General features: G+C 37.2%; 1 protein-coding gene across 7 annotated transcripts in view; it reads right to left on the minus strand.

Annotated features, from left to right (window-relative positions):
- Nucleotides 1-647: 647 nt before the first annotated feature.
- Nucleotides 648-15,953, minus strand: part of itga7 (integrin, alpha 7) — a 40,730-nt gene continuing 25,424 nt past the window's right edge. For 4 of the 7 annotated variants that reach the window (XM_027002056.2, XM_027002053.2, XM_027002052.2 and 1 more), the window contains 10 exons: nt 15,571-15,645; nt 15,292-15,371; nt 14,531-14,608; nt 14,261-14,363; nt 13,952-14,155; nt 12,301-12,423; nt 9,407-9,520; nt 9,187-9,285; nt 5,580-5,705; nt 648-1,821 (listed from right to left, as the gene is read on the minus strand). In XM_027002056.2, coding sequence (XP_026857857.2) covers nt 1,666-1,821; nt 5,580-5,705; nt 9,187-9,285; nt 9,407-9,520; nt 12,301-12,423; nt 13,952-14,155; nt 14,261-14,363; nt 14,531-14,608; nt 15,292-15,371; nt 15,571-15,645 — 1,158 coding nt within the window. In that variant the 3' untranslated portion in view covers nt 648-1,665. Of the gene's footprint in view, nt 1,822-4,526; nt 5,117-5,579; nt 5,706-9,186; nt 9,286-9,406; nt 9,521-12,300; nt 12,424-13,951; nt 14,156-14,260; nt 14,364-14,530; nt 14,609-15,291; nt 15,372-15,570; nt 15,646-15,953 lie in introns of those variants that run through there. The other 3 variants (XM_027002054.2, XM_027002050.2, XM_027002051.2) reach the window with 2 other exon arrangements.

Here is a 15,953-nt window from a genome sequence, read left to right on the forward strand (position 1 = left end):
CAAGCAAACAAGAGCACTGAATCCTTGTTCATATGCATTGGGGGGTTGGGATAGATTGCAGCAGTGAAATGTTTACATGATGCAGAACATCCAAATAATAGGTACACCTCAATTTTTTACTTAGAATTTTAGTATGCTTTGTATTAAGGCACTTTCATCAGAAATTACACCTAAAATACAACAGAACCAATAAACACTTAAGCATTAATTTTTGAGGTTCACATTGCTATAAGAGTTTAAAAAAGAATTGCAATGCATTTTTGGTTAAATACATAAATTCTAAGAAGAAAAACTAACATTCAGAAGTATAGAACTGTAGTCTGATGAATGTCAGATTTTCTTCTTAGAATACTGAATGTGTAAAGTTTCTCAAATACACATTTGTTTTCAGTACACCATGTATGTCAAGGCGAAGGCATTCAGTTTCTAAACTTTTTGGACATTGGTATTTATACAATGTTTAATATTTCATATTGTCACAGATTGCTTGGGCCCCCCCCCCCCCCCCCCATGAGTCACATGGTCTGACTCACCTCGGAGGCAGACAGCCTCTGGGGTGCTCCTAGAGCAGCTGGTGGAAGAAGGACCATTAGGGGATGTAGCACGTCTGGAGCCGGGGCAGACGTGCACCCCCGCATGTCCGTTGAGGCCAAGGACACATTTGGGGCTGATAGCGGGAGCTACGTCACAGTATCTTATGTTTCTGTGTGTAGGCGCTTCTATTTGTATGTATTTGTGCGTCTTATGTGTTTTCAGGCGCAACGTCACTAGAAGCATACCAGACTGTCCTGAGAGAGGCAGGGAAGCTGCCTTTCTCCCTCCTGCCAAGAGATCTACCTTGGTGGCGGCACCTGGCTTGCCTTGTATTGGGTGGGCACCGGGCATTGCCATGTTGTGTTTTGTGTGGGTGCACGGCGGCCTGGGGTTTGCTGTCCTGGAATTGGATGCGTCAAGAGCCTCGCCCCTTGGGAGGGGGTTATGTCATGGAATGCTTTCCCCCCCCCACGAGTCACATGGTATGGCCTGCTGCGTGCAGGGGACTTTACGTTTGTTGCCATGCCGTCTATGATGGCACGCACCTGCACGGGGTTAACGTTGAGTGTATGTCTATTTATTTAAATCACTGTCAGTGTGGGCCTCATTGTTGGTCATTGTTAGCATCATTGTTGAATGTTAGTGTCAATGAGTGTGTAGCTACTGTTAATGTAACCCAGCATTTATGTCATTTTATGTTGTCGTTGTTACTGTTTATACTGTTTGTGTAATCCTGTCTATTAGTGCTATTATGTGTGAATGCCATGAGTGTCCTTTATGTTTTATGTTATTAAATGTTTCACATCGTTTAAGGTGTCTGTGTCCTGCTCAATGCCCTGTGACACTCGGGCCGTGACACATATTATAATTCTTATACCATCTTATAGCATTTATTGCTAAATGACAAATAACTGATCTGCTGAAGTCCTTTTTGTATGAACTGGTATTTGTTTCCTTTTCCTTAACTGAAAACTGAAAATTTGAATATGTAAATTAATAGTTAAATATCTGTAGTGTCTTAAAATGCTATGTAAAGCGCCTTGGTAATGCAACATGTTTTGTGTACCCTGGAAGTTTTTTGTGCCAAGTCTACTGTGGTTGGAATCAAAGAAAGAAGGTACTTTCAGTACATCAAGATGAGCCATCACTCCAATGGGTTACCCATTCCTTCTTGTGTAAAATTATGGATTTCTTGTCTTGGAATTGAGAGCGTTCTTGCCGTGGGATCTTCACAGCATGGTACTGAGGCACTTTATCTTTATAATGGGCCCTCTGGAAGAAACCACACTGAGAGAAAGAAAAAGAAAGGGAAGGAAAAAAAATAGTGTGTACATTAAAAAGAAAAAATGAGGGAAACAGAAAAGAGGGTGAAGAGAGGCAGAGAAAAGGTGCAGATAGATAAGAACATTACATTTAATTTACTGCTTAAGCAGCAATAAAGACACAGCTTTCTAAAATAGTAATCCTGGAACAAAAGCAAAACAGTTTTAGAAGTGGCATGTCACAGTCGCTAGTATCCATGAATGCATACTTATTTGATTGAAGCTGGTTGTAACATTCTGGATTTTTTTTAACATTGTACATATCTCTTTTTTATAATTTGAAGAATAAATGTGATGTAAATGTATTTGCCAAACAATATAATGTAAATAGAATCAAATTCTGATGTGACATTAACTTAATCGAATGCATTTTGCCTTCATCTGCAGACAGCGATGCCTTTAGCCCTAACCACAATCCTAAACCTATCTAAGAATATTAAGCATCCTTAAGTGTGGTCCTTAAGATTTTTCTTTCCTCTCTATTATAGGCACATATATACAGACATTTATAAATGGTCATCAAGGTAATCATGGGTAGGGTTATCTCATGTGACTTCTTACACATGCCAATAATCTGACTACAGAAACACCTCATCATCTGTTCATTAAAGTATGCATAAAATTTGTGTGATTTTTGTGGACTTGTTTAACCACAGCTGGAGGATGTATATTTTTTAGTAGTGAATTCAGCAAGGATAGTGATATTTCTAAATCAGAATCAGCGTTTAATAGACAAAGGCTACATATACATTAAAAGCAACATGGTTCAATTCCAATTATTTGTTAAAATCATTTTTTGCAGGTCTTATCGGTTTACATTCATAATTGCATGTGACCTATATCTGTCGGTAATGTGAATGCATCTGTCCTCTAAAGCAGCACGCATGCACACATTGATAAACTTACACTAGTCATGTGTGTATCCAATATCGAAAAGTGTCATATTTGTGAAATTACTCATTTTACTAAAACCTAGGCACACTAAGTAGCTCAGATAAGCATCAGATTTTACTCTCCAAGACAGCAAACATCTTATCAGATATAATCAAGTTGAAAAAGCAGAAAAAAAGATAGCTTTTGCTGGTTTCTTAGCCATCTCACCAATTACTATTTATAGGTCCTTGCTCTGAGTTCTTACAGGAGTTTGTTGATTTCCTATCATATTTGGTTATCTTTATTGATAAAATAATAATCCTAGGAGATTATTATTCATTTAATTTTCATTTTGACATAGCACCAGAACCACAGAGAACAACATTCCTATCTATCCTAACCCCCAGTGTTTTCACACAAACCTACTCATTACTAATCATATGCTTGACTTAATTTTGACTTTTGGTGTCAGTGTAAGCCATGTCTCCATGTATGTTTTGCAAGTGATAAAAAGAAATTGCATTCTAAAAAAATATATGCATTTTGCTCATGGGCAGCTCATTTTCATGACTTTTATGGTATAAAATGTGTTACATAATGACACAATAACAATGATTTCCTGAAAAATACATAAGTAAACTTTTGCTTTACTGAATAATAACTGACACGTTTTTCATCAAGTAGTTAATGTACATCACAAATGCATGTTTCTTTCTTTTTCTTACATTTCTGGCCACAGTTAATAACATAACAATGCCCTAGAAATTAACCATTTTCTCATAGGCTGACAAGAAAAAATCCTTTTCATATTCTATAGCCCACATTTATATGGCCATATGCATCATATACATTTTTACTTATTATATTTATGAATGCATTACTCTGAAAGGTCTTTCTCTGATTTCCCAAATACAGATATCATGTTACTATCTAGAATTAAACTAAGAAAGCTACCACTCTGCTCCTATCCTCCTTTCCAAACTGTGGTTTGGTTCATTGGTTCATAATGGAAGAGGTGTTTGGTGATAACCATGTCACATAACACTAAAATCTATGCCTAACTGCAAATTTGTTTTACTATAGCATATCATCATATCCCCCAAAGATAGTAATTTTATTCAAAACCTTCCAGATTTATCAATTGCTTTAATCTCTCCAGCTAAATATGATAATATTTAATATGACAGAATACTTTAGGTAAAGAGACTGCAGTAAGAAAAAAAGAAGATTGGTACAATGAGTATATTCAGATGCTCATCAAAACTATGTGAAAGCTAGAATGTAAGTGGCAGAAATAGCCAGTCTGCTCAGAAGGTATATTTTAATAGACTACAGAAGGACACTTCCTTCTGCATTCAATTAGGAAGCACATAATTCAATTAAAATGCAAATAATTTATGTATTTGAAAGCAGCAAGCATAATCCCAGATTAATAGTCTGTGCAATACCTAAACTCATGGGCATGAGTTTTGGGTAATTAGCTGCTATTCTGTGTCATCCTCTCAAGTTTTCTTCATTTAGCTATTTGGTGTGTTGTTCAGTCTTGCGTGGTGTTGAATACACTATATTCAGCATGAAGCAGTATATTCTATACATTCAATACATTTTTAGAAGCAATCCATTCTAGTATACATTATGGAATTTATAAATGTTTGGTAATGCATATGCTGTATATGTTTTATGAAATTAACACCAGACTTTTTGGAAGCGTTTCATGCTAGTAATGCTGGAGAAATGTCACATGTATTTAGTACATGTTATAAGAATCTGAAAAAAGTACACATGGGACTGCAAAAATACAATTAAAGAACCCTTTAATGCTATTTACACATCTACCTTGTGTTTATTAGCATACATATCAGAAGAAATCCTCATTTATTATACTTTGCTGTTATGATAAAAGATAATCTCATTAAGAACAAACGTTTGGTCTGAATTATCATTATTGAGTGTGAAAGAACACTGTGCCAATGACTTGATGACTAGTAAGCAGTCATGAAAGGTATTAAATCTTTTGATAATACCTAAAGAACCTTTTGCAAAGGTTTCATCTAGTTTTTTTTTAATATATTTTATGCATTTTGTTTTCTTTATTTTTAAAGTTCATTTGATTCTTTGGCTTTTTGCCATGTGCCTAAGCAAACCAATTCACAGGTTCAAAGGTTCACAAACAGAGCCTCAAATTAGGAAATCAGATGCAGTCTTTTGAAGCTAGAGTGCGGCTTTACCGCTTCAGCAGAGGGGACGGAGTCAACAGGATGAATGGCAGGGGCCTATTGGAGCGCGACGGCCTGCTTCTCAGCTTCAGAAGGCTGAAGCTGGAGGTGAGCACGATAATATTCTGTCTCATATTCCGGATGCCTCTCTGTACGCTTGAAAAAGCCACACTGCCTCAGCATCCAGGAAAATATCCAGTGTAATTGAAAAGGAATACACAGCATAAGAAAGAAGGAAAATGCAGACAGTAAGGAGAACAAAAGGGGGAAAGTGATGTACAGATGACAAAAAAACTGTAATTATAGAAACACTAAAGACATTAGATGAAAATTAAAATGGAAATGCTTGAGAGAAAAATAATGTTAAAGTGTAGAAGGCATGGGAAGGAAGGGATGCCTGGGAAATCTATGCTGCCAAATATCTCCTACTTAAAGCACACACATACCCATCTACCCTATAAAATATAACCTTAACCACAGATACAAAAAATGTCTTTAATATAATAACATGCTTTTTTGGTGTGTTTTATGTAATAATGAATTGAGCAGGGAACAATCTTTTGTAGTACCCCATTGTCAACACTGTTCATTAAAAGAAATAAGACCAGGGAAAGGAACTTAAGTGATATCCTACCTTCCAAAGGATGCAGACCAACAATGCTAAGACCAGGATGCCAGCCAGGAACGCAATGAGAATGATCCACCAAGGGATTGAGTACTGGTCTGAGGGTCCATGTTCGGGATAGATCATCACTGATACCTGAGGGCACATTTCACACATTTCAATGGCATAAATCCACTCACTCATTAGGTATACCAGTATATATTTGGTAGTAATTTTAATATAGATTAAAATAAGGGTGGTTAAGCAATACTGATAATACAGTTATCTTGTGAGAACCATACCCAAAGAATTCAGGCTTAAAAAAATCCTAAAAACCTTTCCTTAGGAGGCAAAAGGAGTTACACAATAAAAGGTATTGAGGAAATGCACTATTATATAACATGAAACATATTGAGGAAGCGCATAATTTTCTAAACTGTCTTGTTACTTTGACATTGATTATGGTCTGAACCCATTAGGTTTATTTTGCCTTCAAAACACTTTGATTATTGTCACGGAATGCTCCCACTGGTCACGTGGTATGGCCCGCCACATGCAGTGGGAGTTCTTTGTTGAATGTGTCTCATTTGTAACCATGCCTATGTTATTAAGCACACACCCACATCAATTTAGTCTTGTCATGTTTGTATGTATTTAAACCCTTGTTAGTGTGTGCATTATAGTCAGTCATTGATCCTGTTCATGTTCATGTTTGATCCTTTGTTCACCTCATCAGTGCCCATGTTTGTGTTCACTACTTGTGTTCTATATGAGTGCTGGTGTGGTAAATGTGTATCAATAAACCTCTGTCTCCATCGAGACCTTGCTCTGCTCCTTGCCCTGTTGCACTCATTACAATTATTGATCTGGCACATGGGCTTTTATTTAACAATAATTTGTTACTTCACAATTGCAGTGTGCCAGGCAGGCAAATATTCTCGTCAAAATAGCAGAATAGCCGCATCCAATTTTTGCAGTTAATGCATTGCAGAACATGCTTTATTGATGTTTATACTCAATAAAATCAGTAGACTATGCAGGTCAAAACATTTTTTTTAATATGAAAAATTCCATTCTCATTTTTAAAAAAGCAACTGTGATGGTTTTGCTTTGCTATGTAGAACTGTCTTCCCTTCCTCCAGTCATTTTTCTAAAACAAACTGATTTTGCAAATCCTTAAATTCAAGATAGGCTTTTTTTTTCATTCTCCAACCTTCTGTGGCAGTTTAGGGATTAACTCTCTCTATTCTAATACAGATGTAGTGTTTTCAAGTCACCTGATTACATAATCAATTAAAAACCCCTAAGAGCACATTCAGATTTATGCACATTTTTGAATGATTTGTACTTGTTCAATTTAACACTAGTTATCTGAAATTTTACACATAGCAGAAGGATCATTCAGGATTCAAATTAAAGTAGACACTTGAGCCAAGACATCAATTCACATCTAAGCTTATTTTTCCATCATTTAGGTTCTATTTGAGCTCATTCGATACAGAAGAAAATATCAAAAAAACATTTTTTATTTTTGGGGTTTATAATGTGTATTTGGATGCTGGAGATTCATTTTCAGTCATGCTCTACATGTGCTGATTCACCAGGGACTTATCAAATAAAGTAAATTTTGAGCATATACATAGAATTATTCAGGAGCTACACAGTGTTTTCCACTAGGTGTCTTATACATCTTCAAAGTGCACACAAAGTCATCAGTCACTATATATCAAATGTGCAAGATTTTTTTTTGTGTGCCAAAAACACAACAATGTTCGACAACTTACTAAAAGACAATATTAGCTTCATTATAGCTTCATTGTTAAAGGCTAAACAATACTAGCTTCATTGCAATTAGCTTCATTGCTATTAGGCTAAAAGAATATAGGTTATGCTGGGTAAAATATTCTTTCTCATTTGTACTAACAATTTTTAGCAGGATAAAAAATTTGTCCAGCAGTGAATGGAAACATCCAGTGATTTGCTATGCAAATATCATACCTACTCCATACTAGAAGCCACTGAACTGTCTCTCATCTTCCAGCTCATAACTGCACCCAAACAACTCCACACAAACTTCAGCTAAAATAAGCCTCTTCCTTTCCATGATGTTCAAAGGTATTGGTGATCAAATGATTAACTAAAAACAATATCCATGACTGCATTAGATTTGCCAAACAGTTTCACATGCATGCACTACACTTGATCTGATTATGATGCACAAGCAATGTTTTGCTGTGTGCATGCATGTGAAGTTTGTATGTTTTTGTCTAAGCGTCCTCTATTTGTGGAAACAGCTGCCAATCTGTTTCCACAAATGCGTGTGTTTGTACAAAAACGTGAGCAAGCCAATAAAGAACTTTACCTTATATACTTTTTAAACATGTCTTGCAGTTGCTTTGATGGTAATTTAATGTTCTATGACAAAATCTGAAGTTATCTTACACCGGAAGCATTAAAAAGCCATTTAAGAGCACATGCATGATTGTTGTGGAAATTTACCAAAAAAACATGGTGTATTCAGCATGGGATTTCTGGCAAACGGTTGCACATAGACAACTGAAAATTGGTAAGCAGGTACTTTTTATTAGTGCTAAGTAATTCTGTATTGATAGATGTACTGTATTTTAAGAATATTCAATGCCATCAAGTGATTTATTTGATTATGCCAGATAGAGGGTGCAAGTGCAGTAGGAGATTAAAGGGGCATCCTATTGTATAAATAGCTCTGGGGAAAGTCAGTAGAGTATTAGCAAATGACAGCATCCCTGCTTGTTACACTTCCATGCTGACTGCACTATTGTCGCAGATAAGCCAAGTAGTGGCTGGTGGTGTTATCCTTTTGAGAACTCTCACCAGGTTGTGGGTATTAATAGGCTGAGCCCTATTTGGACCTCTGCTGTGGTAAATGAAAGAGAACTGTAGTGCTGCCAAACCTTTCTATTGGATCAGTTAGAAAAGTGGCTTGGAATATCTGAGGTGTCTTAACTGATTTAAATATTACTGCATAAACCATCCCCAACTTCTTCTCTTTGGTAATAAATCTTATTCTTATTATTAAATGTTTGGAATATTTGCAGTGTAGGTAATGTGTTATTTTGGGGGGCCTTATCTAGCTATGCATTGTTCTCATGCCCTATTATTTTTTCTGCATGGCTTGTGTATGTTAATACCTACTTATTTTATTTCTTTGCTTTGTTTTATGTTGTCTTGCTTTAAATTTATGCATGAAGAACTTTGGGTCTAAGAAAAGCATGTTACAAGTATAAATTACTATTATTATTATTGTTTATGTGGTTTTATATATCATTATTGCAGCACCTTCTATTTATAAACATAAATCACAATTTTATGGCTTCCTTAAGTTGCATATATGTATATCAGATTTGGTTACAATATACAAAAGCATTATTTCCCACTTCCTGTTTCGTGTCTTCATGATCAACCATAATCCCACATTATGAACAAATACTTCTGGATATTAAAAATCCATTTGATAATTTTTGTAAGTCTGTCTCATCTAAAGATTGTTGGAGAAATACTGAAAAAACAGTTTCACATAAACAAATCACACTTAAGTCTATTATGTGTGTGTGTGTGTGTGTGTGTGTGTGTGTGTGTGACAGAGAGTATACTTTACCTGTGCAGCAGCATCCCTCAGCACAAGATGTTTAAGACTTGACTTTACAGTGATGTTGGCTCTAACCAACAGCTCCAGCACACTGACAAAGGAGAACTCCTAAGAGAGAGAGAGAGAGAGAGATACAAACATTTGGGTGATGTCTACTATTTTGTGGTGTAGCTGGTCAAACGTAGAACAGTGATTAGACAATGATAAGTAAAAGGAGCTGAATTATTACCTCTATGAAAGTACTGTTCCATAAGCGGGCTTTGACCTTAAATATGCTTGTCCCAGTGAAGCTGTGTAGTGGACACTGGAAAAGCACACAACGTGTAGAGCCCAGGAGGCAGTCCTGTAAAAAAAGTGGTCCATCACAGCCCAAAAATATTTTACTCTGGAATGCCTCGCAATACTTACTGTTTGACCTTGCTGAATATTTTTAGCCTTGTGGCTGTGATAAGTGGCTGCTGCTAAAATTGATGTCAGCAGTTTATTTTAAGACAGACTAAAATGTGATTACATCTTGATAGCTATCACTTGTAGTTGCTATGACAAAATAAAAACAAGGTCTCTGTGTCTGACTGTAATTAGCAACTAAACTTGACAAATCACAAATGAGAAATATTCTTTTTATTTAGGTTAATTATAGGTTACCTAGTGGATTATATATTATACACGCTTAAGAGTGAAGCATTATTTCTTTTGCTTGAATCATGTGTCATGATTAGTCACTCCCATATTCCGTGTTCCGTGTTTTTCTGTTTTGTGTATTTTAGTTCCATTCCATAGTTTCGTTTTCTCCTACCCTCGTTTAATTTTCCACACCTGTCCCTCGTTTCTAGTCTTGTTAAGTTCATGTATTTAAACCCTGTCTTGACCCCAGTGTTTTGCTGTTCATTGATGGTTGAATGTATATTTTATTCTAATGGTTATATTTCTTTGTACTCCATGCCTTTGTGTTATCCTAGCTTCTGTGTTTGCTAGTCCGTTATAGCCTGCTTAACCTGTGTGCTTCTGTGTGGTTAGTTCTCGTCACTGTTTAGTTACTCAAGTATTCTAGTACTTGACTCATTTGTCATGTATCCCCATGCTGTCTGTGTCGGCTCTTTGACCCTGGACTGCCTTAATGATTCTGTTTCTGGATTTGGCCCTATTAAATCTCGCTCTTCTCCGCACGCGTCCACCTCCTTACTGCTCAATGTTACAGAACGAACAGCCCAACAAGGTTGCAGTGGGAGAGTGAGACTCTAGGAGGTGGTTGTTCTGCTGGGACGAAACTCCGGCTGTTTCCAAACAGTCCAAGTTCGTTACGTCTCGGCATCATCAAACCAGAGACAGAAAATCCCCTGGTGCTGCAGGTACACGTGTATCTCGTCGTTCCCGGAAAAAGCAGGATCACGTTTATTTTGCTGATGATGTGATCTGAGGTAAGCGCCATGAAGCTGCCCGTCTTGACTAATGCTGCAGGGAGGAGTGGCCTGCAGCGCAAGAGGTGAATAGGCAGAGTGATTGCACAGACAATCCATGGTTTGGTACTCGATCGCACTAAAGCGCAACTTCAAGCTCCTTATCACTCGCGTGAGCTTTGGGAGCTGCTGAGAGGGTTCTGAGTCTGTTCCTCCAGGGTCACCCCACCAGTGCTCGTGGCTATCCCACAAGTCGCTCGTCCTGGTCCTGTTCCCAGCGTGAGAGATACCGCCCATCCTCAGCCGGTTCCTGTTCCCGGCGTGAGAGAAGCCGTCCGTCCTGAGCCGGTTCCTGTGGCTAAGCCTCTAGACCAGCCTCCAAGCCTGCCGCTGAGCACTGTAGCTGCGCCTCTGGACCTCCCAGACCCACCGCCTCTGATGACCGCTGCCGTGCCCCAATGGTTCCTGTTCTTGGAGTGGAAGTCACTCCACGAGCCCCTCTGCCTCTTGCCATGCCTATCCCCATGCCTCATGCCAGACTTGTTCCAGCGGTTGCTCCTCGAAACCCTCCAGCTGCCTCTGCCCCTGGTATGCCTCCTGTTTCTCCACTGTTGCCTGCTCCTACTGCCCTGTTTTTGCCTTCTCTGTTGCTTGGTTTTGTTTTTGCTCAAGTTGTGTTCTGTCCCTGTGCCCGTTGCTCCTCATGTCCCGTGTTTGATTCCTGTTTCTGGCCTGTCTGCTCCTGTGTCTTGTCTGGGTCCTGTCCCTGCTCCGCATCTTGCCCGTTTTGCTGCTATCGGTGTAGCGTCCTAGTCCTGATTTTGTTTTTGATTTTGATGGTCCCTGTATTTGTGCACCACGGTGTTGCGTACTTTGGGGTGGGGTACTGTCTTGATTAGTCCCTCCCAGATTCCATGTTCCATGTTTTTTCCGTCTTGTGTACCTTTTAGTTTAGTTTTCTCCTACCCTCGTTTAATTTTCCACACCTGCCCCTTGTTTCTAGTCTTAAGTTCATTTATTTAAACCCTGTCTTGATCCCAGTGTTTTGCTGTTCATTGATGGTTGAATGTATGTTTATTCTAATAGTTGTTTCTTTGTACTCATGCCTTTGTCATCCTAGCCTCCATGTTTGCTAGTCTGTTATAGCCTGCTCTACCTTTGTGCTTCTGTGCATTTAGTTCTTGTCGCTGTTACTAGAGTATTCTATCCCTTGTCTCGTTTGTCATGTATCCCCGTGCTCTCCATGTCAGCTCCTTGACCCTGGACTGTCTTAACAACTCTGATTTTGGATTTGCCCCTATTAAATCTTCTCTGCACATGTCCGCCTCCTTACCACTCAATGTTACAATAAGAAACATGTATATCTTTGCAAATTCAAATGTAACTTTTTATAACAGGCTTCATGTGGGTACCCATGTGCCATTAATAAACCTAATTTTTCAAAAATGTTGAGGGAAATTGATGACCTTACACTCCCCTTGACCAAGTGACATTAAGTACAATATTTCCAGGTGTGATGCTGTAAAAGCTATAATGGAAAATGGTAAGAGGAGTGCAAAAAAATTGAGTGAGAGAGAATCAAACATTAAACCAAACAATTAAAAATTTGTTGTAATAAACAATGCTGAATTCTTACACTCACAGAAGTAAATTATATACTCTGATTCCGCAGAGTAGTGTGTAACTTGATGTACACACTACTGTAAGTTGTGACTTTGCTTCTTACCAATTTCAGAGACTTCCTTTTGTCAGATGCAGCCACAGCTGGAGTAATGTTGTCCACTACCTTGCTTTTGGTAATGGATTTTCCTTCCTCCTCTGCATGAGAGCGGGTCTTTCTCCTGGCCTCCTCAAAAGAAACAAACATAAATCACTTCAGCTGGGTCCATCCATGATTAATTTAGGACTCTTCATAATTGTATATGATTTCAATTCATGGACAAATTTGATGTTTGCAGTTTTGCACTGCTTATTGGGATTGTTAAATTGACTGCTACAATTGGTTAATAGGGTGTCACTTTTTGTACCATCTCTATTCCACCTATAGCACCCTGTAAGAGGAGAGAATCTATTACATATCATTTTACTTCAAAAGGCCCTGTTAATTAGCTAAAACTGCAGTCCTATAGATAATTGTACAAATGTTTCTCTTCCTATACCTGTCACTAAGCCAACTAAACATTTTATGCTGTTTAAAATATAGATGTAGTAACTATAGATATATATAGTTATAGTATAGTTTATGTCTGTATTGATTGTTCTTTAATGCAGTTGCCTTTATGAACAGGAATATCCAGTCTAAGAAAACTAACTTAACTGCTACATTACAGCTGTCATGTAAAGAGCTTTGTGCGTTCTCTTGGGGAATGTCTGTAATCTCTGTAATCAATTAAATGTGCTACACTATCCATGTAGAGTCATATTTGATGGCTTTGGCAAGTAGAAAAAATCAGTAAGCTTCAATCCTCACTGTAAACATATGTTTTCTTATGTGTAGTGTGTTTAAAAGATGACGAACGCATATACTGATTTTTTTGGGGGGCGGGGGGGTATTAAGTCATGTAATTTAATTTGCAAGTGAAATAAAGCCTTATGAAAATTCTATATAGTTTTTTAAAAAACTTCATTAAAATATGTGACTTATGATTTTTAAATAAAATATTTAATTTATAATACTGACACTTATAAATTGGAAACACAATTAAAATTCAAAATACATGCACCAGGAGCTATGCTGCAGCTAGGCTTCTCAGTGGCTCCTAGCTGTATTAATTTGTCTATGATCCTAGTGGTACTGTAGCTCAATATGGATGATGAACAACCCTACAGATATAGCTGTATAATCAAGAAGAGTAAAATTTAATGTTGCCAGTACTTATAACTGCCCCTGTCACAAAAAAAGAAATTTGATAGTTGAAAAAATGGCTTGCACTTTACATTACAAAATTAGTAGCCTACGCATTTACAGCATTTAGAAGCCTACAGAAAATTAGCACACTATTTGTTCAGGTTAGTATCAGGTTAGTATCATCTCAGAATCTTTAGCCTCAGTTTAGTGTTATATATAGGCAACACAAACTTGTGTTGCACAAGAGCCCTGGTTTTGTTTCTATTTATGCCACTGGTGTTTTCAAAACATGATACTCTGTTTGCTCACTGAATGCTGCAGGGTGAAATGCTGATGGGTGTGATGATGAACAAATAGAAATGCCATGAAATGTAGTACTAAAGCAAGGCAGCAGCCATTTTTGCATTTGTTATTTTTTGCATCATTAACCTTTTTAATATAACATAATTTATATGCATATGCAAGGCAAGAGTGTGAAATTAGCATTGCAATACATTCAAATTAATTTAGTGTGGTTTAATCTCTTTACCTTGAGAAGTGCTGAATTTAGTTCACTGGGGTGCAGACCACGTGGATTAAGAGCTGAATTATGGGTGCAGTGGGTGTGTGGCTGACCCTCAATATGTAAGCTCGAAGGATACAGCAGCCATTTCCCATTAGCCAACTCATGAGGCCACATGATGTTCAAGAAGGCAGAGCCAAGAGTTTGAACAGACTGCCCAGTGTTGGAGACCTGGATAGAAACAATATGTATAGAAATAATAGGTTATTATGTGAATGGTAAATTCAAATGATAGGCAAGATTGACACCATATTAGTATGGACCTTTTGATCTTACCGTGAATTCATACTGAACTTCACTACCCACGTCATCCAGAGTCTCCATGGCACTTTCTCCTTTCACTGTTCCACTGAAGAATAACTGATGAGGTTGTGCCAGACTGAAGCCCACACAATAAAAATAATTATCATATTCTAAGGGTCACAGTGACAGATAAAACATTATATTTGATGGATGAAGCTAGATCTTTTTATAGACAAATTCAAAGTTATTTTGATCACAGCAAATTAGTAAAGATGAACTGGTAGGTAAACATCATGTGCTTACCCACTGACTGCCAGAGGTAGCTCAATCACCACTCTTGCAAATGCTGTGACTGTGGTCATACCAGGCTGCTCACTTATTCTGTGTGTGAGAGAACCATTTATGTTAAAAACAATGGACTGCAATCCCAACATACTTTATAGTTTAAAAAAATCTGATTTTATAATAGCTATCTGGTTACTTAAATGAAAAAAAAAATATTGCACCAAGCACCAGTAATTTATTTGTTTTTGTACCAAGCACCAGTAATTTATTTGAACATTTTGGACATCAAAAATTAAAATGGGGTTCAGCTTTGTTTATGTGGGTTACTATGAAGCATCCATGGTGTTGCAACTCATCAGCTTTTTTATATTAGATTTGACTTGTTTAATTTTTCCAGTGTGACCAGTAAAAATATCCTGAAGTAATGTATCAAAACAAAAGAGGATGGTTTTGAAATTGACTCACAGCAGTCTCCCTGTGGCTTTTCAGTTTACTTGACACCAACTGCCTAGTGGTTGTCAAATTGTGGTACCACTGGTAGTATAGAGAGCACCTCATAACTTCCTAGATGACACTGAAGTTTTGTTGATAGTTTGTTGTGGTGTAACATGGTTTTTAAACCTAACCAGTTTACCTCCTGCATGTAATAAAATCACTCATAAATAATGCTGAGTTCTAATAATTTTTTGCACAAATGTTTTGTACTAACTTTGAAAAGGGCCTTTAAAATGGTTGGTTGTAAGCCAAAGAGTTTTTAAAGTCAAAGTGAAAAAACTTACGTTGACATCAAGAGGTATACTGATAAAGATGTAGTTTCAATTGTGATCCCTGAAGTGCTTAAGATAATGTAGAATTTCAGCTAAAAGATAATAAGAAATGTTAGCTAAAGAAAAATGTTAAACAACATACAGAGTCTACTGCAAAAGTCCAATATTGTATCTTCTTCTAACTGTTGTAGGTTGAATGTAGGTATCTATGATCAGAAAAGCCTGAAACCTTAATGTGTATATTATGCCAAAATCCAATATAAAATGTGTGAAACATTTATGTTAGTGTACCACAGTGTCTCTTTTGAGAGGATTTCCCAGCTCACACTCCACCTGGGAGCCATTTTGATTGGCTTGACACACAACCTGCAAAAAATACACACAAAATGGTTATCATGACAAAGTACATGTGACATCCCCCATGACAACAGGTCTTATCTTTCTTTGCTAGATATCATCATCATAATTTACACAAATTACAAATTACATAAATAAGAGGTATATTCACTGTACTGTGGGTAATGTCAGAAGATAATATAATTTCACAGGTTTAGAATATACTGATGAAAGCAGGAAACATTTTCACATTTTTTAAACCCTTTTTTGAATAGGTTTGAGCTATAAGATTCCAACAATAACATGAGCTACAAGATTCCAGCAATAACATGTAAGAG

Source organism: Electrophorus electricus, chromosome 20 (assembly GCF_013358815.1).
Source record: "Electrophorus electricus isolate fEleEle1 chromosome 20, fEleEle1.pri, whole genome shotgun sequence".
NCBI classification, from domain to species: Eukaryota; Metazoa; Chordata; class Actinopteri; order Gymnotiformes; family Gymnotidae; genus Electrophorus; species Electrophorus electricus.